This window comes from Miscanthus floridulus, chromosome 19 (genome assembly GCF_019320115.1).
Source record: "Miscanthus floridulus cultivar M001 chromosome 19, ASM1932011v1, whole genome shotgun sequence".
Taxonomy (NCBI): domain Eukaryota; kingdom Viridiplantae; phylum Streptophyta; class Magnoliopsida; order Poales; family Poaceae; genus Miscanthus; species Miscanthus floridulus.
The window spans coordinates 12,300,980-12,325,974 of record NC_089598.1 but is presented as its reverse complement, the minus strand read 5'-3'; the positions used below and the strand labels follow the sequence as shown (position 1 = coordinate 12,325,974).

Below are 24,995 nucleotides of genomic sequence, written 5' to 3'. Positions count from 1 at the left end.
GTCATAACCAGTAAATGACTTGACCCTAACGGCACAACCGTTTGCAACCTGTGTCAGCTCGTCATTTATAGGCGCATCAGTTTGGGCTTTCTGTTTGAACCAACAAATGAAATCGGGGCTCTCTAGTCCCGCACCCTGTGAAAGAAGGGTATCATTTTCTTGTGGGGTAGGTTGCCTTATCCATGCCAGGATTGACGAAGAGATTCCCTATACCAACGAGAAACAAGGGGGTTGGACGAAGAAACAAGGACATACAGCGAAATGAAACAAGTTTATTTAGAACTTACCCAATGAACGGCTGCACCTCGACAAGGTTGGTCAACACATATAGCATGATACTGCGCCACTCTTCATTTTTCAATTGCTTAGTGGTCGATGCACTTGCGCTTTCGAGTTGCCTTTGGAAAAAGTTGAGGTTCGATTCATTTTCGCCAGCATTGTAACGAGGGGGTGGATTATAAACGCTAGGAAGGTTCTCAGTGTAGTATTTCTCTGTGAAGTTCTACACCTCCTCTAGAATGTATGCCTCTGCAATGGAAGCCTTAATTTTGGCTTTATTTCTATATTTTTTGCGAAGAGTCTTCAGACATCTCTTGATTGGATAGCACCAACAGTCCTGCACGCCCCCCCCCATCCGTGCCTCATATGGGAGGTGCACAATCAACTGCTACATCGGCAAGAAGCAGCCGAGTGGAAAGATCTTCTCTAACTTACAGAGCAACACGGGTGCCGCTTTTTCTAAGTCATCAATGACGATCCGAAAAAGCTCATTGGCACAAAGCTGGCGGAATAAGTAGCTCAACTCTGCAGGATATCACATGTGGAGATGTCTTGGTTTGTAAGCATCGTATATGACAACGTGCACAAAATCTTCTGAAATTTTTATCATAGCCTCCACATACGATATCACGACATCTCAACAAGTTTTATGATTTTCGGACTTCGTTTGCTTTTTATAGAATTTAAAAACACTTAGTACGTAAGTTCGCGGTCATGTTTCGTGAACAAGATGTCCGAAATTTCAGGTCCGTTCCTGGATACGGCCTCACACTACACTCAGTAACATGACTATCATTTTTTAAATCATTAAATTCAATTATTCGTACCACGTGCAGTTCAAATTTATATTTTTTGAAAAAAATCAAGTAAACGAAATAAAGTAACTAAATATATCAAAAAGCCACAAAAAATCCCCAAATTCTAACGAGGAGTTCCTGGTACTTAAAAAGGTCTGCACAAAAAATTTGGAGGCCAAAAACAAAAAAAAATTGCCAAACGCCGGGGCATGGCACTCGGCAAAGGGGGTCTTTGCCGAGTGCAAGAATAAGGTGCTCGGCAAAGAGGTTTTTGAATTTTTTTTAGAAATTTCCTCTTTGCCGAGTGCCTTAACAGGGGCACTCGGCAAAGGTATTTCAAAAAAAAGTAATTTTTTTAATTCCTATCTTTGCCGAGTGCCGAATCAGTGGGCACTCAGCAAAGACATTTCAAAAAACAAATATTGAAACTTTGCCGAGCGCCGTGTCAGGGGCATTCGGCAAAGTATTTTCCAAAAAAAAATTTACCGAGTGCCTAACAGCAGGCACTCGACAAAGAAGGACGTGACCGAACACCGTTACGTAGGGCAGCCTATGCCGAGTGCCACTCTTTTGCCGAGAGCCTGGCACTCGACAAAGAACCTATTTCCCATGGTGTTAAGTAGTTCTAATATAACCAATATAAATCTATCTCTAATCTGTATGCATATAACAATGTGATTTCTCGACATGGGCTACTATAGGGAAATTGAGAGAGATCTCTATTATAGTCATGACCGGACAGACCAACCCTTGACACAAAACCCATTACCGACTTTGATCAGATAATAGAATTACATACTTTTATAGGTCTCAATAAAAATCACGTACCTAGAAATGTAAGTCTACCAACATAATGAAAGTATGAAAATTAAAATTATGATATATTTACGACTAAATATTTTTATGCCTTACAACAAAAAAAATCTATCAAGATTATAGTTTTAATTTGAAACAGACTTAACATGACATTATCATATTATTGCCAATATTAACTTATAGAGTACTCCGTAGATGTCATGATTATTATAAAATAAACTATACCTTATTATTCTAATGGGAAGTGTACAAAAAAATAAGTAGAAATGTAACATTCTCATTTTTCTTTTAACGTTTAATAGATTTTTCTCTCCCGTTGCAACGCACGGGTATATTTGCTAGTAAAAAAAAGAAAAGGAGGAAAACTCTGCTCGGACTGTATTCTTTTGCAGGCCCATCTTTCCGGCCCACATAGCGTTGCGTTCTTGGGCTGTATAGCCTCCTCTGCCTTTGCTTCTCCCGCTCTCTCTGCTCCGTCCGTCTCCGTGCCGTGTGCTGGCGTCCAGCGGTTCAGGCGCCGCTCTCCTCTGTCCTCTCCCAGACTCCCACCGCCCCGTCCCCGTGCCTGTCCCGTCCGTGCGTGCGGCCGGCGGCGCCCTGATCGATCGACCCGCGCCCCAGCCGGATGGAGGCGTCAGCTTCGGCAGAAGGTGGGGGAGGCAGCGCCGCCACGCGGAGCAGCCCGGCGGCCGTGCAGGCCACCAACGACGACGCCGCGGCCAGCAAGCTGTAACCCCCCTTCCCTTTTCCTCCCCTCTCTCCCAGAGATGCGATGGTTTCCGTTGTGCGGCTAATTTGTTTTCTCCGTTGCAATTGGGTGGTGGATGGATGGAATGGAAGAGGCGCGGCTGGTTTGTTGGGCCGCTTGTTTGTCGATAATTATACACTTTTGGTTGCAATGAATCGGCGTAGGAACTAGAAAGCACTTGAGCCAGGCTCATAAGCATGTAACACGATGCACGGTTCTCTTGTTAGGAAGATGAACTGGGGTAGCTTGTCACTCCAATTTTGATGTGAAAGTCCCTCCTTGCGGCAAGGGGATATACAGTGCTATAGAAATGTTCCATTTTTATTTTTCTGTGTAAGAAATCAAGTATAAAGGTAAGCAAGAAGGTATGCTGCAGTTACCAATTCGTTGTCAACTGAACTATCTCTTGTGTGGATGATTAGCGGATAGCGAGTTCAAGCCACAGCTTGAAGTGCTTATGTGGGCTTCTGTCCTTGATACTTGATACACAAAGTGGCCAAAATGTCAGCCCCGAACACTTCAGAAGGCTCATGTGCATCTGTAGTCACTGCTATTTATGTCATAGTAGGTTGAAATCAATCTTAAGAACCCTGCAAGATGCTCTGCAGACTATGCAAAATGTGGGAATGGTTCTAAACTTAGATAGCATTCTGGTTGCAAACTAGGTATTTGCCACAGTATTTGTTACTAACATGGCATATTAACTTGTTTTGCAGGTCCTGTGTTAACAAAGGGTACATGAAGGATGATTATGTGCGTTTTTTTGTTAGGCGACCAACAAGGAGGGCTCCAATAATCAATCGTGGTAGGTACTGCTTCTGGATGTTGTCTTTATTCGGGTGATGTAGACATTAAGTATTTGGGAATTTTGAACCTTGTCCTTTTCCAAATCACTGCAGGGTATTATGCGCGTTGGTCTGTTCTCAGGAAGCTTCTGCATCAATTACTCAATGCGGGGAAGAATAGTAACAATGAGAAGCCTAAACAAATATTATCTCTTGGTGCTGGCTTTGACACAACATTCTTCCAGTTGCAAGTTAGTCCTTTAATTCAATTATTATCCCTTAGTACATAGATCTAATTTGTGTTGATTCAACTGATACATTCCATTTTTGTTCTTGTTTTTTCCCCACCCCAAGGATGAAGGGATGGCTCCACACCTTTATGTAGAACTGGATTTCAAGGAGGTATTGGAATTTCTCATTTCTGTACTGAAGTGGATTTTACACCTTGATGCAATGTAATTCTTGTGTTTGTGATTTAGCATGCCAGTAGTTATCGAATCTTTCCCACTTGCATCTTCTCACCCTTATGCACGCTAGTAATATCTGTCAACTGCAAATGTTTGGCAGGTTACCAGCAAAAAGGCCGCCATCATTAACCATTATAGTGAAATGAAGGAAAAGTTAGGCTCAGAAGCTTCGGTTTCAATTGGTACATCTCTCATTTACTCTCTGTGTATCATTCCCTTTTTGCAGGTTGGGTCCTTCCAATTTGTAATTGGATTGACCCAAACTCCTAAACAATTTCATGCACTATACTAAAATATCCTTTTAGAACTATCTATTTGTCAATTATTCACTATATGTCTGCCTCTTATCCTATTTCTGTTGTATCTCACAGATATTTGTGTTTAAACACATACAAGGAGACGTGTTGTTTACTGAGTAGAGTAGTAGTCAAGTCTTATATTCCATACAGAAAATTCAAGTTATCTTTTGTCAAGTTCTCACTAATGTGTATCCACTGATTTATAGTAGCAAATAAATGGTCCTTGGAGAAGCATAAAGTACTAGTTACCATAGCAGAAAAAGTTCCTTTTTCGTTTCGTTTCAGAGGTAGCCGTTCCGTCCTGTTTGGAAGAAAACTCTCTGTCTCGTTGTGAGAACTTCAAAACTTAAAATGGATAATGAACTTTTGCAAAATATTACTTTCAGATTCAAGTAGAATTGCAAGTTAGAGTGACCACTACATGTTACAGAATTGGACATTTCTTTTTCTTGATGTGCCTGTAGCCTGCGCAATAACTTATCCATCTATTTCAGAAAAAGGTGAAGTAATAAGCACGCATTACAAGCTATTTTCTGCTGATATTCGTGACATACCAAAACTGGATTCAGTTATTCGCATGGCTGAAATGGATCCTAGGTAAGCTTCTTTTCTCTTCTGATATGAAAACATGTTGAACTAGAAAATATGCCACACAATATAGGGACACCATCAATTAGGATACGTGCATGATGTAGTTTCTATGTCTTTTTAATATAAACCAAGCTTTCAAGTGTTTGATATAACTTTCTGTTGTCATCAGCTTGCCAACCTTTATAATTGCAGAGTGTGTGCTTATTTACCTTGATCCGACTGCCACTGGTGCTATCGTGAGTTGGGCATCTCAAAAGTTCTCCACTGCTGTCTTTTTCTTATATGAGCAGGTCGAATCATTCTCATGGTGTACTATATTTTGCCTCTTAGGTGTAGCCTTTGGAATTGATGGCTAATGTTTTGATGCAGATTCATCCTGATGATGCATTTGGGGAGCAAATGATTAGAAATCTTGAGGTATCTGTTTACTCTATGTATTTCCACGAACCACTGTAACCTTTAATTCACTGTGGCACATAAACCCTTTGGCTTAAGGTTCAGTAAAAAACTTGGGTTAAATTTGCATACTCTGGTGGTGCTTGTATTTGGTTAGCCCTTGCTCTAGTCTGTACCATTCAGTATAGATGTGTCAATCATTTTTTGTTTTAGCATTAACATATCACCTAGTGCCATCTGTCATCCTGCTGATGCAGAGTAGAGGATGCCCCCTCCTTGGTATAAATGCTACACCAACCTTGAGTCACAAGGAGAAACTTTTTCTTGGCAATGGATGGCAGGTACATTACTGATAATATGAATGAAATATTAGCATATCAAAATGTTATAGTTCCTGGGGACTGGGGTTCTTATGATCATTTTTTCAGAGAGCTGTTGCATGGGATATGCTGAAAATCTATAATGACTTCATTGATAGTCAAGAAAGACGCAGGTAATGTTTCTAGTGATATCTATAAATAGTACTGAAACACAAAAATAATGTTGACTTTCAAATATAAAAGAGGATGAAAGTGATAAGAGACCACTGAAACTAAAATATTTTGTTGGACGATGCTGGTTGGTACAATCATGTGAACTGGAGAAAACATCTTACCTATTGAATGGGATGCTCACCCCCATTGAATTGTTCTTTTTTCTAGAGTTTTAAATTTGATCCTGGTTGATAACTCAGTTTCCAGCTTTTGTTATAGTGCACCTTTCCATGATGTCACAACTGATAAGGCTGTCTGCAATGGATGCAGGATTGAACGATTAGAGCTGTTTGATGAATTTGAAGAGTGGTATATGATGCAGGTATGTGTCCCCCTTGAGAAATAATGTACTGCTCATTGCTTTGTTAAATTATTATTATTATTTATTTTTTGAAAAAGCTGTTAAATTAAGTGTGTTTCTGCATCTGAAACTTTCGACTTCTGCTTTCTGCTTTCAGGAACACTACTGTGTGGCCTATGGAATCAACGATGCCGAGGTTAGTTGACTTTATATGATTCTTGTGAAATCTAAACGCCTCTGTTCAGTCCGAATCCACCAGCCTAAAATTCTGTTTCGAGGCTAAATTTAGTCTTCTCAATTTCAGGGCATATTTGACAGTTTTGGTTTTAAAGAGACATAGTAGCACTGGTGCCTTTTCTTCTGTGGGTACCAGCTGTACGCCTGTACTTGTTGTAAACTGACACCATTCGTACCAGTCTTCCCCGGAGTAACCTTTGCATGATAAAAGAAGGAACAGGGGTAGTAGGATACCTAAAGCATCTCCTGATGTTGGGGCTTGCTTTGATAGGCGGTTCAAGTTCAACGGCGTTGTACTTGGTTTAACCTTGGTGTCGCCCTGACTTTGTCGTGTGGCCCTTCGCTCTTCAGCCTGTTCGGCAGGCCGTAAACGATCGTGGATTATTTACTGTTGGCTGGTTTGGTGTGAGAGAAAAGTACTGTTCCAACTTATAATCCACGATCGTATACGAGTAAGCGAACAGGCTGTCCGGTCTGAAAAGTCATTCGGTGCTTACCTCCCGCTTGGCCTCCAGGGAGAAGTCGACAAACACATTCTATCAACAAAAAGACAAATACACAGCGTGAGATAACTGAATGGACGGGGGGGGGGGGGGGGGGGGCGGGGCGAAGAGGGCGAAGCCTGCTCCAGCAAGTGGCACACATGCAAAAATTATATATGACATCTATCTATTCATTATATGGTACCATATACAATCAACGACAAGTGGCAGACATGCAAAAATCAAATATGACACGTGTAACTTTCTTTCTTCACTAGATGATTATAAATACATGCACTTTGTTCAATGAATAACAAATACAAGATTGCAAGAGCCATGCGCAATGCTTTAGCAAATGATGATCACCATGATGACCTTGAAGGTGAGTTTTTCTATCATCATGACCTTGAAATAGCGAGTTCAAACTTATTAGGTTGTTGGTCATTTTAAGACAATCAGAAAACACATAGCCAGGTTGTTGATTTACATCTGGTTCAATAGTTTTTTGTGCAATTTTAGTGGACGCCAAGGAGACCATGGAACTGTGCATCGGGCAATTCTTTGCGGCCCTCACACGGGCGGCCATGCAGGAGTGCCGGCAAGACCGGCGCTTGACTATCACCGGCGACAACCTGATTGTTGGCTTTGCTAGCCTTGGATTGGTCGACTATGTGCAGCTCATGACCGAGTACCTACGCCTATACCATAATGATCCTGAAGGTGAGTTTTAAGGACAAGGGATATTGTCGCTAGCAGTTCGAGATTTTGGTACGTAAACAATTCATTTTCGGTAGCTAGATCGGGCTACATAAAGCGCTACCGACAAAGAAACCAGTTATTAGGTCAAGATGCATTTTCCTTTCTAAAAAGGATTTAAGAAGCCCGCAAGCGGTACCAACAAAATAGCGAGTTGGAACTTATTAGACCGTTAGTCATTTTCTTTACAATTGATCAGAAAAACATATAGCCAGGTTGTTGATATTACATCTGTTTCAATAAATAATTTTTTGGTACAATATGGTGGAGCTCTTGGTATACTTGGTGAATATGATACGAGGCATCTAATAAATTTTTAATATCTACAGGATCGAAACCACCTGAAGAGTACACCATCCCGAAAGGCACCATAACGCATATCATGCGCCAAGTCCTGCCACAAGACTCAAGGAGTCAAGGGTCACCAGCAGCGCCAAGGAGACCAAGGACCAGTGCATCGTGTAATTCTCTGCGGTTCTCACACGAGCGGCCATGTATAGGAGTGCCGGCGAGACCGGCGCCTCACACTATCACCGCCGACGACCTGATCGTCGGTTTTGCTAACCTCAGACTTGCTGATTATGTGCAGCCCATATCCGAGTACTTAAGTCTGGACCGTGAGAATGTTAACCAGCAGGCTGTAGCACCGCCAGCACCACCGGTACCGGCACCGCCAGTACCTGTGGCCCCGACCATGCAAGAAGAGACAGTAGCGACACCGCCACCACCATCGCCGGATCTCACGCTGCAGTTGGGCGTGCCATCCGTGCAAGACGTGACGGAGCTGGCACCTCGTACTGACGTGTACGTGCTGTGGCCTAGAGGAGCACCCGCGGCGGCGGTTGGCACCGATGCTGCCACCTGCTGCTGATGATGAAGATAAGTGAAGCGAACTACGGGGGTGTTTGGTTCCACGGACTAAATTTTAGTCCATGTCACATCGGACATTCGGATACTATTTAGGAGGACCAAACATGAGTTAATTATAAAACTAATTACATAGATGGAGAATAATTTACGAGACGAATTTATTAAGCCTAATTAATCCATCATTAGCACATATTTAGTGTAGCACCACATTGTCAAATCGTGGACTAATTAGGCTTAAAAAATTCGTCTCTCAAATTAATCGCAATCTGTGTAATTAGTTATTTTTTTCGTCTATATTTAATACTCCATGCATATGTCCAAACATCTGATGGGACAGGGACTAAAATTTAGTTGTGGGAACCAAACACCCCCTACCTACCCTGGAGGGACATGTTTGGTTTACACTTTCTAAAGTTTAGTCACCTAAATCAGCTCCTAAAGTTTAGTCACCCCCCTGTTTGGTTTGGTAGACTTAAAGAGACTAAAAGAGGCCTTTTAGTCCTTTTTAGTTAGGGTGTTTAGATCTAAAGTGACTAAAAGGTGAGGCAGCCTGACTAAAAGGTGGACTTTAGTTCCATTTAGCAATAATTGGGTGACTAGTTGGCTAATACACTTTTTAGTCCTTTTTAGTCATAATGTTTGGGTAAAAATGACTAAATAAGACTAAATGAAACTAGAATTAGGAGGTGAGGAGTGAACCAAACACCCCCTAAGTAGGCTTGCTCTAATGGCTTGCTCCAATAAACCAATGGACGGATGGACCATGATGTTGAGAATAAGTATTTGCTTTATTTAGTTCGACTGTTAAGTGAACAAGGCATTTCAGTGCCCTTTTCTATTTTCTACGGTTCTAAATATGGTATTTCATAATAATGTTCCAGCCAGGCTTAATTTGTTGGAGATTGTTGTTGAATCAAAATTTCCTTTTGTACTGGAATGTGCAACTACCAAGTTATATCTTGTTCCTTATTATTATAGTATCATGTTTTAATACTTGTGCAAGGTGGCCAAGTGATAGCCAGATTTACAATTATTCAAAGTCATAGAGCCACCACAAATACGACATTTGAGTACTCAACATACACGGTTCATTTATCTATCAATGATTATGCCACTCAAGGGCACGTTGAGTTTCGTCCGGATTCGGCCTTTGCACAGTGTTTGATGTGACGATAAATACTGTAGCAATTTCGTTTGTATTTGTAAATTATTGTCCAAACATTGACTAATTAGGCTCAAAAGATTCGTCTCGCAAAGTTCAACCAAACTGTACAATTAGTTTTTTATTTCATCTACATTTAGTACTCCATACATGTACCGCAAATTTGATGTGATAGGGAATCTTCTTTTTGCATAGTGACAAAGTCGGGAGTTTAGGGGAAGCCAAGTCCAATGTTTCTGTTCTTCTATCGATTGTTTCTGCAGTTTGCCAGATCTCACAAACGCATGTTACGCCACTCTTCACTTAGCATCCGCCTGGTGCCCAGGTTCCATGAGAATGTTGTATGCGTCATCTTGGTCCCGACCATCAACGCTAACATGGCGTCAGCAGGCTGCTGGTTTTAGGATGTTCACAGCAGTGCTATTGAAGTCGACAGCTAACAAGGCTCTAGCCGAACTAGGTGTTAGAATTAATTAATGAAATACCTTTTCTATCTAGATGTTTTTGACTAGTAGCCAGATAAAAAAAAGGCAGTATAGGCCCACAAGATTCTGGCTTTCTGCTTCACGCGGCCAGCTAGCACCGAGCAACTGGCAAGCTATTTGTTTTTTCTCGGCTAGCCATGTAGGGACTGTTTGGTTTTCTACATTGCGGCTAGGATTGGAGCCAGCCTAGTTAGGCTAGGCCTGTCCAAGAAAGTCAATATGGATTTGTTTTTTTGGGCTGCTAGGTCTGGTTTCTATTAAGGCCTTGTTTAGATGCCATCCAAATTTTAAATTTTTTCACTCTCTCTCCATCACATTAATTTTTAGCCGTTTGTATAGAGTATTAAATGTAGGTAAAAAAATAACTAATTACACAGTTTAGTTGGAAATCACGAGATGAATTTTTTGAGCCTATTTGGTATACGATTAGACAATATTTGCCAAATAAGACGAAAGTGGTACTATTCACCGGGTTGAAATTTTTTCGTAATCTAAACGAGGCCTAATGTTTTTTTTGGGTTGATTGTTTTTACCTTGCGTAGAATCACCGCATCTTTAGTTCGGTAAGGTTACCCATTGAAGCATTCTATCAAAAAGGCGGTGAGCTCCGTCGTGGTGCCGCTGCTCTGCCCTTTGATGATGAGCATCTCCGTCGTGCTCATGCCCAGTCTGGCCCTGAGCACCTCGCGCCCCTCTATTGCCATCGGCGAGGTGCTTGACTGTGTGAGCGTGTACAGGGGGCCCGCGCTCGAGTCCGGCAAGATGTACGAGCTGGTGTACATCGGGGCGAGCGGCGGTGATGGTGGGGGGCATCACCCGTGTCCGACGGCTACTCGGAGTCGACGTGCCTCGACGGCTCGCTGGACCCAGCCGCGGGGAGCCCATCCTCGCCTTCCTCTCCGGCGGTGGGGAGCCCGTGCTGCGCTCCACTGGAAGGAGCTCGTACCCGCGAGGTGCTCCGCAGCGCCTCCACCTCCACCTCCAACTCTGGCACCGAGGTGCTCCACGGCACCGTCTTCGCGTCCGGCCTGCAGCTCCACTGGAGTCTGGAAGGAGCTCGTGCATGACATCCGGACAGTGGGGGCTCGCGCGGTGCTCGTGTGTTGGTCGGCGTGGGCTCCGGCGGAGTGGCTTGTTGCAGATCCGGCGGGAGCTCCGGTGGAGTGGTGTCCGGCGGGAATTCGTAGGGCGGCGCCGTCGACCTTGACCTCCTCGCGTCGTCACGCACTCACGCACCAAGCGGAGGTGAGTGCACCATAACGCGTATCATGCGCCAAGTCCTGCCACAAGACTCAAGGAGTCAAGGGTCACCAGCAGTGCCAAGGAAACCATGGACCAGTGCATCGTTTAATTTTCTGCGGTCCTCACACGGGCGGCCATGCAGGAGTGCCGGCGAGACCGGCGCCTCACTATCACCGCCGACGACCTGATCGTCGGCTTTGCTAACCTCGGACTTGCTGATTATGTGCAGTCCATGTCCGAGTACTTACGTCTGTACCGTGAGAATGTTAACCAGCAAGTTGTAGCACCGCGAGCACCACCGGCACCGCCAACACCTGTGGCCCCGACCATGCAGGAAGAGACGGTAGTGCCACCTCTGCTACCGTCGCCGTATCTCACGCTGCAGTTGGGCCTGCCATCCGTGCCAGACATCATGGAGCTGACGCCTCATACTGACGTGTACGCGTTGTGGCCTGGAGCAGCATCGGTGGCGGCGGGCACCTCGCTGGCTCCAATGCCTCCACCTGATGCTGACGATGATGACGACGAGTGAAGTGTGAACTGCCCGGCCTACAGGTGGCAACTTTGAGTAGGCTTGCTCTAATAAACCCATGGACTGATGGACCATGATGATGAGAAGTATTTGCTTTAATTAGTTCGACTGTTAAGTGAACGAGGCATTTCAGTGCCCTTTTTATGTTCTACCGTTCTCTAAATATGGTGTTTGAGAATAATGGTCCAGCCGGGCTTTGTACGAGATTGCTGTTGTTGTTGAATCAAAATTCTCATTTGATGACTCTCCCAAACTTAACAGACTAAACCAACACCTATTTGAAATCGCTCTTTCCTCCATAGGACTTCCAGAAAGCTTCTCCTTCACTTCCTCTAGAATTTCTTTGCCATCCCAGTTCTGAGCCTGTTGCCTGTTGGAACATGTACTTCTCCCATTTGTCCTCCACTTGGTCTATCCAGAAATTCTTATTGGTCTTGTAGCCCAGGATCTCTGCCTTCTCAGCTTCACAGCAAACTCATCCTTCTCCTGACGGCATAGAATTGACCAACTCTGTATCATGGTTGCCATCTTTAGTAACAGTGACCTCATGTCTTTCCAGCCTATTCCCTGAAAACAAGTGTTATTTCTTAGCTTCCAAAGCCCCCACAGGGCTGCAGCACAAAAGGAATTATTACAAACTAAAAACTTTTTATATATGGCTTAGCCAAAGCTGCCCAATTGACAGAAAGTCATTTCCCAGTTTTCTATCAAAGATCTCAGAAAGAAGCTCCCACATCTGTTTTGCAACTACATTTTTTTTTAAAAAAAAAGATGATGAACAGACTCTGGTTCTGTACAGAACAAACATGACATATCTTCTACTTTCTTTTTTAATATTCAAATTATCTATAGTAAGCATTTTATTCTTGGACAAGAGCCACATGCACGGGTAAAACACCTCTCAAGTTAATAACTCTATACAGAGTTTGTGAGGAACCCCATTAGAACTAAAATTCCAAATCAATGAATCCTCCTCTTCAGAGAAATTAATGTTGAAGCAATTTGAACTACTTCTAACCACATATTCATTATCCTATCAGCAACACATCTTCTAAAAGTACATTTCAGGCTAGTACCATCCCACAAATCATACACTGTTTTGGATTTCTCTTGCACAATCACATATAATTCCCAAAATTCGGTAGCTAGGCTTGAAGTGCCAAGCCGGCCAGTTATCCTCCCAGAATTTAACTTTTTTCCATTCCCTATTTTCCATCTAAATCCCATCTTGGCTGCAGAAGCAGAACACATAATACTTTTAAAAAACTGAGAACCTCAACTAGTGGAACTACAAAAAATATTAGGATTATTAGTATCATACTTGAAATCTATAAGCTCTTTCCACCTTTTATGCCCTCTACATTGTACCTTTTAATTTGATCCAGGAGGCTAGTAGGCACAAATTAAGATCTCTTAATTTATGTATGCCTAATCCACCATACTCTTTCAACATAGAGACACTGTCCCAGTTAACCAAGTGGAACTTGTGCATACGATATTAATTATCATTCCATAAACAATAAGCCAAATGGGATTGGATAATCTTGATAGCCCATTTGGGGAACTTAATGAAGGACATAAGATAAATTGGTATACTAGTCAGGCAAGCTCTAATTAACACTACCTTTGCTACGTAAGAGAGCAACTTCCCTCTCCACCCAGCTATCCTTTTTAGCATCTTATCCACTAAAGGTTGTATGACCTCTCTTCTAAGCTTAGAAAAATGTAAGGAGACCCCTAAGTATTTAATAGGAAAATGACCTAAAGGGCAAGCAAAAATGTGAGAGATCCTATGAGCAACCTCTTCTGGAATATTCATAGTGATCATCTCACTTTAAAGGAAGTAACCTCTCATCCCTGATAACTATTCGGACCACATTAGAATACCTTTCAAGTTGTATAAGTGTTCTATATAATATTCTGGAAACAGTATAGTGTCATCAGCATACTATAAAGATATTACCCATCCATACTGAAATCAGCACCTAGCCCTTTTATCAGACCACTATCATCTCCCTTTGTTAACATCCTAGTCAACACATCCCCTACCAAATTGAAGAGTAAAGGAGACAGAGGGTCTCCTTGTCTCAACCCTTTACCGGTTTTGAAGAAACTGCTCTCCTCTCCATTTAGCATGACTCCAACAGAGCCTTGTTTGACCACTTTCTCTATCCAATTAACCCACGTACTACTAAACCCTCTAGACTTTAAAATCTCAAAGAGAAACTCCCAAGACACTATATCATAAGCCTTCTCATAATCTAGTTTGAGAATGCACCTAGGTTCCTTACTCTTGTTAGCATTATGCACTAATTCATGTGCTATCAGCCTATCACTACACTTTCCAGAATATATCTTCCTTGAATAAGGCGCTTTGGTGAGGAGAAACTAATCTATCTATAATTTTTCCCAGCCTTAAAGTCAGAGCTTCTGCTAAAATTTTGAAGCTACAGTTTATCAGGCTGATATAGGCAATTTTTTCATAGACTTTTTGCTCCTTCTTCTTTTGGGATTAGAGTTATCATTGCAAAGTTAAGCCTATACATGTCTAGTCTACCTTAGTAAATAAAAGTCATTAAACATAGCTAACAAGTCTTTGTTAACAACCTCCCAGAACCTATGGTAAAACATAAAAGAGACAACATCTGGGCCTGGTGCTCCATCTGCATAATAGCTAAACCACCGCTTTAATTTCTTCCTCAGAAAAAGGCTCCTTTTTTCTGAGAAAAAGGCTGAGTAAGAAAAGCACTCTCCTCTTCAGTGACCAAATCACTCTGATTCTATAAATTATCTGCTAACTTAACATTCATTCTATCCTCCTTTGCAAACAACTACTTATAAAAACTAACAGCTATATCCATCATACCCTTTTCGTCCTCTACTAAACCAGAAGGGCCCTCTAAACCCTCTACTCTCTTTCCTACTTCTCTGATTTTGCAACAGCTTGAAAATAAGTTGTATTTCTATTTCCCTCTTGAATGTCTCTATCTCTAGATCTCTGTCTTGCTTTGATCTCTTCAAGAGCCCAGATATTGTCTAGATCTTTAGCTACTTTCCTAAATCTGGCCAACTTTGAATCAGTGAGGGTCCTATTTTCCATTTCTGTCTCTAAGTTATTATACTCTAAAGCTAGCTCTACCTTCTCTCTATTCATACTGGCTACTCCATTTGAGGCCCAACCTCGAGCTAATCTACGCAAAGTCCTAATCCCAAACTGCCAAACCTCCATACTATTAGAAACCTTACAAGGAGTTGACCAAGCTTTTTTAGCTACCTTAACAAAACTCTCCTCTTGTAACCACCATTTCTCAAAACGAAAAATTTTCTTACCAAAATAACCATTATCTCCGGTGTCTAACATGAGAGGATCGTGATCACTAGGCTGTCTATCTAAACTTTTAACTCTAGCTAAAGGAAAATTACTCTTCCAATCAGTTGTAACAAAAATATCCTGTCTATTTTAGCCAAAATCGTTTGATCTTTGTTATTTGTCCAAGTAAAGAGTCTATTTCTAGCACTTAACTCTCCTAAAGCCCATTTACAACAAGAGTTAGTCTCAAGGGATTATTTCTCTTCATCCTTTGGCTCATGCCAAACATCAAGTTCTTGTCTCTTTCTTAATTTTAGCACAGTGAACGGCATTCGGTATGCTGCCCAATGTACATGGCCTCATTGTTAAGAATATCCAATAGGATCACATGACCGCAATATCTGGTTGATTGATATATCTGGACGATTGATATCTCCTGAAGATTGATTGTGCGCTCAGGCTTGGATTACGGGTGAAGGCAAGTATCACGGCTTCGGTTAGATAGGATAGGTATCTCCTGATTGATGTAATCTTGTGATGTAATCTAGAGTTACCAAAGTAGTTAGCTTCTTCTTGTTGTACAAGTTGTACCGCCACGCCAGGGGCTCTTTCTGGCTATATTAACATGAAGCCGTGAGCCTGAGAGGGCATCACGTTCCAACCATTTTCACATGGTATCAAAGCTAGGTTAGTCCACAATATTATCGGTGGCTTCCTCTTCTGCGCTTCAACAATCATTTTCTCTGATCGGTTGTCCCGTCACCGAGAAGCTGGGCAAAGGGAATTTTCCCCTATGGAACATCTAGGTGCTGTCTGCTCTTCGCGGTGTGCAGATAGCGCACTATCTCGAGCCCGACATTGTGGTGCCGGCGAAGCAGATCCCCAAGGCGGCCGACAAGCCGACTGAGCTCATCCCCAACCCTAAGTATGAAACTTGGGTTGCGAAGGACCAGCAGATCGTTAACTATCTGCTCTCCAATATCTCCAAGGAGATCCAGATGCAAGTCTCCAATTGTGCCACATCGGCCGATATCTGGAAAGTGATCTCAGAGATGACGGCTTCCCAGTCTCGGGGCCATATCATCAACATGCGCATGGCATTGAACACAGCGCAGAAGGGCTCGTCAACAATCACCGACTACTTGAACAAGATGAAATCTCTTGCTGACGACATGACGGCTGCCGGCAAACGTCTTGAAGATGAAGAGATCATCTCCTATGTACTAGCCAGACTTGACATGGATTTTAATCCGATTGTCTCGGTTGTCATGGCGCGCACGGAGCCGCTATCTTTGGACGAGTTCTACACCCAGCTAGTGAGCTGGGAACAGCGGATGGATCTCCTGCACGGTGGATCCGGTTCATCTGCTAACACAGCTACACTAGAGGCCGTGGCGGTTTCAACCGTGGCGGTGGTGGCCGAGGACACGGGCGCGGCCGCAACCGTGGCAACAACAACAACAGTGGGCGCCCCCGACAGAACTACAACGGCGATAAACCCATCTGCCAGCTTTGCGGCAAGGAGGGCCACACCGGACTTCGCTGCTTCAAGCGTTTTGACGCTTCCTTCACCGGCCCACCAGAGCAATCCCGATCTGCCTCCTCTGCATCATATGGGATCGACACCAAATGGTACACCGACACTGGTGCTACCGACCACATCACGGGAGAGCTAGAGAAGCTCACCGTGAGGGACAAGTACCATGGAAATGACAAGGTTCATGCTGCTAATGGCGCAGGTATGAGAATCAACCAAATTGGTCAAAGTTTTGTTCGTACCCCAAATCAAAATCTCATCCTAAACAATGTTCTTTATGTTCCTGAAGCTAACAAAAGCCTTGCATCTGTTCATCGTCTTACATCCGATAACCATGCTTTTATTGAATATCATCCCAACTATTTTTTGATTAAGGACCAGGCGACGAAGAAAACCATCCTTAGAGGGGAATGTGAAGGCGGCCTTTACCCATTGAAGTTTAGGCCGTCATCGAATAAAGGGGTGTTTGGTGTTGTCAAGTTTCCTTCGTCCAGGTGGCATAGTCGTCTCGACCACCCTTCTTTTGCAGTCGTTCAGCAAGTCCTTAGCAAAAATAGTATTCCCTTTGTTGCCTATTTGAATAAAGAAACTGTTTGCGATGCTTGCCAAAAGGGCAAAACTCATTAGCTACCCTATCCTAGATCCACGAGTATCTCATTGAGTCCCTTAGAACTTGTGTTTTCTGATGTATGGGGTCCTGCAAAAACAGTTATTACGTTAGCTTCATTGATGATTTCAGCAAGTTTACATGGATTTATCTGCTTAGTCATAAATCTGAAGTTTTTCAAAAATTTCATGAATTCCAAGCTATGGTTGAACGCCAATTTGATAGAAAATTTCTCGCTATGCAAACTGACTGGGGAGGGGAATATGAAAAGTTGAATGCCTTCTTTCAGCGTATTGGCATCTCGCATCATGTCTCATGCCCTTATGCACATCAACAAAATGGCTCCGTTGAATGCAAACATCGTCATATTGTTGAAGTAGGTCTCTCGCTTTTAGCCCATGCTTCTATGTCCTTAAAATTTTAGGATGAAGCTTTCATCACTGCCACCTATCTTATTAATCACCTCCCTAGTAAAATTATCAATAACCAAACTCCTCTTGAATGCCTGTTTCATCGAACACCAGACTACTCCTCTCTTCGTACTTTTAGCTGCGCATGCTGGTCGAATCTACGGCCTTATAACGCTCGCAAGTTGCAATTTCGCTCCAAACGCTGTGTCTTCCTAGGATACAGTAACATACACAAGGGGTTCAAGTGTCTGGATGTCAATGAAGGGCGTGTCTATATTTCCCGAGACGTAGTCTTCGATGAACATGTCTTCCCCTTCGCCGAACTCTACCCAAACGTCGGTGCTCGATTACGATCTAAAATTCTCCTCCTTCCTCCAACTTTGACAAATCCTTCACATGATTTTGGGGACGACAATTCTTCAAATCATTTTGATAATGATTCCCTGTATACTAACCCTATGTCTAAGCGTGCAACACATAAAAAATTTGGCGTCAAACGAAATAAATCTGGCTGGAAATGGGCGTCATTTCATGCTCCCTGTGCAATTTCCCGTTTTGGCAGGAACAGGCGGCGATCCCCAGGCTGATTCACCTGCACCTTCCACTACGGAGCCGATAGGATTGGTCTTGGATCCGGCGGCGTCAGCTCCTGCGCTCGTGACGAACGCGTCAGCTCCATCGGCATCCTCTCCGCGTGCGCCACCTATCTCGAACTCGCCTCGCCTGGCTCCGCGAACGGGGGGACAGGATATTTCGACCGGTGGTGGAGAATCTCCTTGGGTCTGCCACTCGTCGGATCTTCTGCGCTAGCCACAGATCAACCCATCGGATCTTCGCTCACCGGATCTTCTGCGCCAGCCACAGATCAACCCACCGGATCTTCTACATCGCCTGCAGCACCGGCTCTCTAGCGACCCACCACACGTCTACAACAAGGTATACACAAACAAAAAATTTACACTAATGGAACTATTCGATATGGTCAGTTAGCAGCCACCACTGAAGGTCCTATTGATTTGCAACATGCCTTAGTCGATAATAATTGGAGGCGTTCTATAGATGTTGAATTTGATGCATTGATCAGGAATAAAACTTGGCATCTAGTTCCACCTCAAAAAGGTAAAAATGTGATAGATTGCAAGTGGGTCTATAAAATCAAAAGAAGATCAGATGAGAAAATTGACAGATATAAGGCACGCCTAGTAGCAAAGGGGTTCAAACAACGATATGGCATTGATTATGAGGATACTTTTAGTCCTGTTGTGAAAGCAGCCACAATTCGTCTTGTGCTCTCTCTAGCTATGTCTAAGGATTGGTGTTTGAGGCAACTCGATGTTCAGAACGCTTTCTTGCATGGTTTCCTTGAAGAAGAGGTATATATGAAACAGCCGCCAGGTTATGAAGATAAGACCAAACCACATCACTTATGCAAACTTGACAGATCCATGTATGGTTTAAAACAAGCACCACGGGCCTGGTATTCTAGGTTACGTGGTAAACTTCAGTCTAGGATTTGTTCCCTCCAAAGCTGACACATCATTATTCTTTTATCGGAAAGGAAATCATGTCATCTTTATGCTTGTATATGTTGATGATATAATTGTGGCCAGTTCATCATAGGAAGCAGTGGATGCTCTTCTCCGAGATTTAGAGAAGGACTTTGCAATCAAAGATCTCGGGAACCTTCACTATTTTCTTGGCATACAGGTTCAAAGAAAAAAAGGTGAATTGCTTTTGACACAGGAATGGTACGCTTCTGATATCCTTAAGAGAGTTAATATGCAGCTGTGTAAACCCGTCAAAACACCCCATAATACTACCGAAAAGCTTTCTGTCACCAGTGGCACTCGCTTAGGAGTGGAGGACTCAACCAGATACAGGAGCATTGTTGGAGCTCTTCAGTATCTCACCCTCACATGACCAGATCTGTCTTTTTCGGTCAGCAAAGTTTGTCAATTCCTTCACTCGTCGACGATCGTTCATTGGGAAGCTGTGAAGAGAATATTGAGATATGTACAAGGAACAATCGATCTAGGGTTAAAAATAAAAAAATCTAACTCTATGCTTGTAAGTGCTTTTTCAGATGTTGATTGGGCCGGTTGCCCTAATGACAGATGATCTACAGGCGGCTTTGCTGTATTCCTAGGTTGCAACCTAATGTCATGGTGCGCAAGAAAACAGCCTACGGTTTCAAGATCAAGTACAGAAGCTGAATACAAGTCTTTGGCCAACGCTACTACAGAGGTAATGTGGGTACAAAAATTACTTAATGAGTTAGGTATTCCACATCCTTTGGTAGCATGTTTATGGTGTGATAATCTTGGCGCAAAGTACCTATCGGCTAACCCTGTATTTCATGCACGCACCAAGCATATAGAGATTGATTTTCATTTTATATGCGAACAAGTTGCAGCAAAGCGCTTGGACATCAGATTCATCAGCACTACGAATCAGATCGCCGATGGCTTCACTAAGCCTCTTTCAGAGAAGCAAATGGTCATGTTCAGAGACAATCTCAACATCGCTGATAAGTTGTGATTGAGGGGGGATGTTAAGAATATCCAATAGGATCACATGACCGCAATAGCTCCTGAAGATTGATTGTGCGCTCAGGCTTGGATTGTGGGTGAAGGCAAGTATCACAGCTTCGGTTAGATAGGATAGGTATCTCCTGATTGATATAATCTTGTGATGTAATCTAGAGTTACCAAAGTAGTTATCTTCTTCTTGTTGTACAAGTTGTACCGCCACGTCAGGGGCTCTTCCTGGCTATATTAACACGAAGTCATGAGCCTGAGAGGACATCTCGTTCCAACCATTTTCACACTCATTGCTTACCAAATTCACTTGTACTAGCAATGTCGACCAAGAAGTTGAATCGCCATCTCATCTACCAAGCTACAAAGAGGGCAGGCACGAAAATTAGACCATATGCGCTTAGCCAACTATCAGTTGTCCAAGTGATGTATATATATTAGTCCAGTTTCTAAAAAAATGGTTTATTTATAAACTTTAGACAAGTTTGATGAACGGTGCATGTGATGGCCCATATGAGCACGCAAGGATAGAGGAGCAGTAAGAAGTTAGGTTTTAGAAATTTCATTGGACATAATATTATTCTTAAATATTGTAGGCTCCTTGTGGTGGAACCTACCCACCGGGTAAATCCTCGACGTGGCATGGGTGCTCGTATTTTCCTGGATTTATTCCAGAATTTAACGGCATTGTTCTTTTAGTGGTAGGCGGCGACGTTCCTGTCAATAGCGAGGCGCCTGTGGTGACTTCGTCAATCTTGAGATGTGCCGACACGGTCTTTCGGAGGTACTCATAGAGGTAGGGTTTGCGTATGTGTGTTTATAAGGGTGAGTGTGCGTGTGTGTTGAGCGTTTGCGTTTGTACTTGTGTAATTCGAAAAAAACAATAAAACATCCTGAAAAGAGACCAGTTGCCATGGTCAACACATAACACCATAAGTTGCATGTGTGAAGGTTGCAGGTTGGCCTAAATATTTAAGGGTTTTTTTTTGGAACGCATGAATTTTACAGGAATTATCATAAACAACTTTTTTCGGTACAGACCCTAACACTTCTTAAATTTTCTTCAACCATTAATGTCTCATTTCATCTACTTACACATGACATATGTGCTTTGGCTATAAAAGGTGGAGCAGTTGGGGGAGGCTGGTGGACCAGCGCTGGTGGCAGTCGAGACGGTGGTGGAGACGCCACTTGTTGGGCCGTGGGAGAGGCCAGTTGGATGGTGCCACTGGCGGAGGAACCATCTGGTGAAGAAAAGGGGGGTTAGAATTAGCGTTGGTGGTGTTGGTGTGGGCGGAGGTGTTGTGTGGGCGTCGCCAGAGCCAAACAGGGAGCTGCAGCGGTAGGGGAGTGTGGGAGGTTTAAGATGCAGGGAAGGGATCCGTGCGTGCAGGTAAGCCTGGGCAAAATACCCGATACCCATTACCCGGATCCGAATTATCCGAACCCGGACCCGAATTACCCGAACCCGAGATACCCGATCCCAAATTCGGATAGCGATTTTGATTACCCGAAATTAGTTTGGGTAATTCGGGTAATATCCCCCGGTACCCAAACTACCCGAACTACCCAAATATTTGTTTTGTCTTTGTATTCATCATGTGTTGTTAGCTGAACCATTTAACTTATCACTTTATTAGAATATAATTCTCTCTATTTGAATGAGTGACTATAATATATTATTCTCTACAAATTGCTATTGAAATTCTATACAAATTGCTGCTGAAATTATGTATAGATCGCTACTGAAATTTAGTGTAATTTGTTGTTTTCTGTAAATTTGGGTATATCGGGTAATACCCGAACCCGAACCCGAATTATCAGGTACCCGAATTTGCGGGTAGTGTTTTTTCGGGGGTAATATCGGGTAGCAATTTTTATTACCTGAATTTTAAATTACCCAAATTACCCGACCCGAAAAAATCGGGTAACCCGAACGCCCAGGCTTACGTGCAGGCTTCAAGCCAAACGTCCGTTAGCCGAGTTCTTAATTAATACAGTAGGAGGTTGTAAAATAGTGGGGTCAAAAAACCACTACAATGGTACAGCAATAGTTGGCCTCCAGCAGGGCTGGCCTCCAGGGATGGTTTCTCTCAAACCTTTGGCTCATGCCAAAAATCAAGTTCTTGCCTCTTCTTTAATTATTATATATATAGCACAATAATCAGCGTCCGATAGGCTGCCCAATGTCTATGGCCTTATTGTTTACCAAATTTGCCTGATGTACCAAGCTACAAAGAGGGTCATCTGTACGTCGCCAATCTGTCCTTTGTCCAAGTGATGTATATATTAGTCCAGTTTTTTTCTTCTAAAAAAACTGCCTTGTTTTTCCTCAATATATTAGAAAAATCTGAATGGTGCAGGTGACGGTCTCCTGTAGTCACACCATGGCATGCCAGGACCAAGGTTTTGGTGTGACGGCTCATGTAAGCATGCAAGGTTCACCGAGCAGTAAGAACTTAGGTTTTAGGAATTTTATTGGATATAAAATTATTCTTGAACATTGTATTTAAAATGGCTAAACAATACACGTAGCATCATAAGTTGTATGGTATGATGTTGCGAAGGTTGTAGTTTGGCCCAAATATTTCATCTATCTAACATTTCCTTCTATTGCTTTGAGGATTCATCACATTTAACTTTTTAAATTTTCTTCAACCATGTCTCATTTAATTTACCAGCACAGTTTATTGACAAGTGGCATCCATGCAAAATCATATATGACATTAAATGGTTATCATTTAAGGTCCGTGACAAGTGGAACACATGCAAAATCATACTTCTACAATCAACAAGTGGCACACATTCAAAAACCACATATGGCTGTCATGTACAATCAATGACAAATGGCACACATGCAAAAATCATATATGACACGTGTAAAAAAATTCATAAGATGGTTATAATATACAATCAGTGACAAGTGTCACACATGCAAAATCATATTTCTACGATCAACGACAAGTGGTACACATGCAAAAAAAATCCAGATAGCTATCATGTACAATCAATGACAAGTGGCATACATGCAAAAATCATATATGACATGCAAATTCTCTTTATTCACAAGATGACTATAAATACATGGACTTTGTTCAATGAGAATAACAAACACAAGATTACAAGAGCCATGAGCAACGCTCAAGGAACCATGACGATCCTCAAGGTGAGTGTCACTACACTGGTGATATTTCTTAGGAGGACAAGGGATATTGTCGCTAGCGGTTCGAGATTCCGTATGTAACTAGTTCGTTGTCGGTAGCTAGATCGGGCTAAGATGTCTTTTCCTTTCTAAAACGGATTTAAGAAGCCCGCAAGCGGTACCGACAAAATAGCGAGTTAGAACTTATTAGGTTGTTAGTCATTTTCTTAACAATCGATCAGAAAACACATAGCTAGGTTGTTGATATTACATCTGTTTCAATAAAAAAATTGGGTACAACTTTGGTGGAGCTCTTCATATACTTGGTTAATATGATATGAGGCACCTAATATTTTTTTAATATCTATAGGATCGAAACCACTTGAAGAGTACACCATCCCAAAAACCACCATAACGTGTATCATGCGCCAAATCCTGCCACAAGACTCAAGGAAATGATCACCATGACGATCCTCAAGGTGAGTGTCACTATACTGGTGATATTTCTTAGGAGGACAAGGGATATTGTCGCTAGTAGTTCGAGATTCCGTATGTAACTAGTTCGTTGTCGGTAGCTAGATCGGGATAAGATGTCTTTTCCTTTCTAAAACGGATTTAAGAAGCCCGCAAGCGGTACCGACAAAATAGTGAGTTAGAACTTATTAGGTTGTTAGTCATTTTCATGACAATCAATCAGAAAACACATAGCTAGGTTGTTGATATTACATCTGTTTCAATAAAAAAAACTTGGGTACAACTTTGGTGGAGCTCTTCATATACTTGGTTAATATGATATGAGGCACCTAATAACTTTTTAATATCTATAGGATCGAAACCACTTGAAGAGTACACCATCCCAAAAACCACCATAATGTGTATCATGCGTCAAATCCTGCCACAAGACAGCAAGACTCAAGGGTCACTAGTGGCGCCAAAGAGATCTTGGACCAGTGCATCGTGCGATTCTCTGTGGTCCTCACACGGGCAGCCAGGCAGGAGTGCCGACGAGACGGGCGCCTCACTATCACCGCAGACGACCTGATCGTCGGATTAGTTAACCTCGGACTTGCTGATTATGTGGAGCCCATGTCCGAGTACTTACGTCTATACCGTGAGAATGTTAACCAGCAGGATGTACTACCGCCAGCACCGCCGGCACCTGTGGCCCCAACCATGCAGGAAGAGACAGCAGTGCCACCGCCGCCACCGTCGCTGGATCTCACGCTGCAGTTGGGTGTGCCATCCGTGCCAGACGTCACGGAGTTGGCGCCACGTACTGACGTGTATGCGCTGTGGCCTGGAGGAGCACCCGCGGCGGTGGGCACCTCGCTGGCGCCGATGCCGCCACCTGTTGATGATGATGAAGACAAGTGAAGTGAACTACCCAGCCTGCAGCCGGCAACTTTGCGTAGGCTTTCTCTAATAAATCAATGAATGGATGGACCATGATGATGAGAATAAATATTTGCTTTATTTAGTTCGCCTGTGGTATTTCAGAATATTGTTCTAGCCAGGCTTAATTTGTTGGAGATTGCTATTATTGTTGAATCAAAATTTTCTTTTGTACTGGAATGTGCAACTACCCGGTTATATCTTGTTCCTTATTATTACAGTATCATGTTTTAATACTTGTGCAAGGTAGTCAAGTGATAGCCAGATTTACAATTATTCAAA

The 24,995-nt window shown here is 42.8% G+C and overlaps 2 protein-coding genes and 1 non-coding gene across 7 annotated transcripts; all 3 read left to right on the top strand.

Annotated features, from left to right (window-relative positions):
- Window positions 1-2,358: 2,358 nt before the first annotated feature.
- Window positions 2,359-7,999, top strand: LOC136527519 (leucine carboxyl methyltransferase 1 homolog). Of its 5 annotated transcripts, none has more exons than XR_010776803.1 (14): window positions 2,359-2,621; window positions 3,357-3,445; window positions 3,540-3,676; window positions 3,780-3,827; window positions 3,993-4,074; window positions 4,686-4,788; window positions 4,952-5,072; window positions 5,152-5,199; window positions 5,436-5,519; window positions 5,607-5,671; window positions 5,982-6,033; window positions 6,170-6,208; window positions 7,251-7,451; window positions 7,817-7,999. XR_010776803.1 is itself a non-coding variant. In XM_066520280.1 (13 exons), the coding sequence occupies exons 1-13, from the start codon at window positions 2,518-2,520 to the stop codon at window positions 7,043-7,045; spliced, it is 1,008 nt and encodes a 335-aa protein (XP_066376377.1). In that variant the 5' UTR covers window positions 2,359-2,517; the 3' UTR covers window positions 7,046-7,393. The 5 variants fall into 5 exon arrangements, 2 of the variants coding, with proteins under 2 accessions (XP_066376377.1, XP_066376376.1); XR_010776804.1 differs by lacking the exon at window positions 7,817-7,999 and adding an exon at window positions 7,010-7,113 and having other exon boundaries at window positions 7,233-7,393; XR_010776805.1 differs by lacking the exon at window positions 7,817-7,999 and adding an exon at window positions 7,010-7,113 and having other exon boundaries at window positions 7,251-7,377.
- A 3,383-nt stretch (window positions 8,000-11,382) lies between these two features.
- Window positions 11,383-11,778, top strand: LOC136525557 (uncharacterized). Its single transcript, XM_066518502.1, has one exon. It carries the CDS (start codon window positions 11,383-11,385, stop codon window positions 11,776-11,778), a length of 396 nt encoding a protein of 131 aa, XP_066374599.1.
- Window positions 11,779-16,278: 4,500 nt separating this feature from the next.
- Window positions 16,279-16,415, top strand: LOC136530157 (small nucleolar RNA Z247). Its single transcript, XR_010777651.1, has one exon. It is a non-coding gene; the product is annotated as a small nucleolar RNA Z247 (small nucleolar RNA).
- Window positions 16,416-24,995: the final 8,580 nt, after the last annotated feature.

Excerpts from the sequence above, each read along its gene's own strand:
- LOC136525557 (XM_066518502.1), top strand. The coding sequence starts at position 11,383 with ATGCAGGAGTGCCGGCGAGACCGGCGCCTCACTATCACCGCCGACGAC.
- LOC136527519 (XM_066520280.1), top strand. The coding sequence starts at position 2,518 with ATGGAGGCGTCAGCTTCGGCAGAAGGTGGGGGAGGCAGCGCCGCCACG. Across the intron at positions 4,075-4,685 it reads AGAAGCTTCGGTTTCAATTG|AAAAAGGTGAAGTAATAAGC; the intron begins GTACATCTCTCA and ends CATCTATTTCAG. Across the intron at positions 4,789-4,951 it reads ATGGCTGAAATGGATCCTAG|CTTGCCAACCTTTATAATTG; the intron begins GTAAGCTTCTTT and ends TGTTGTCATCAG.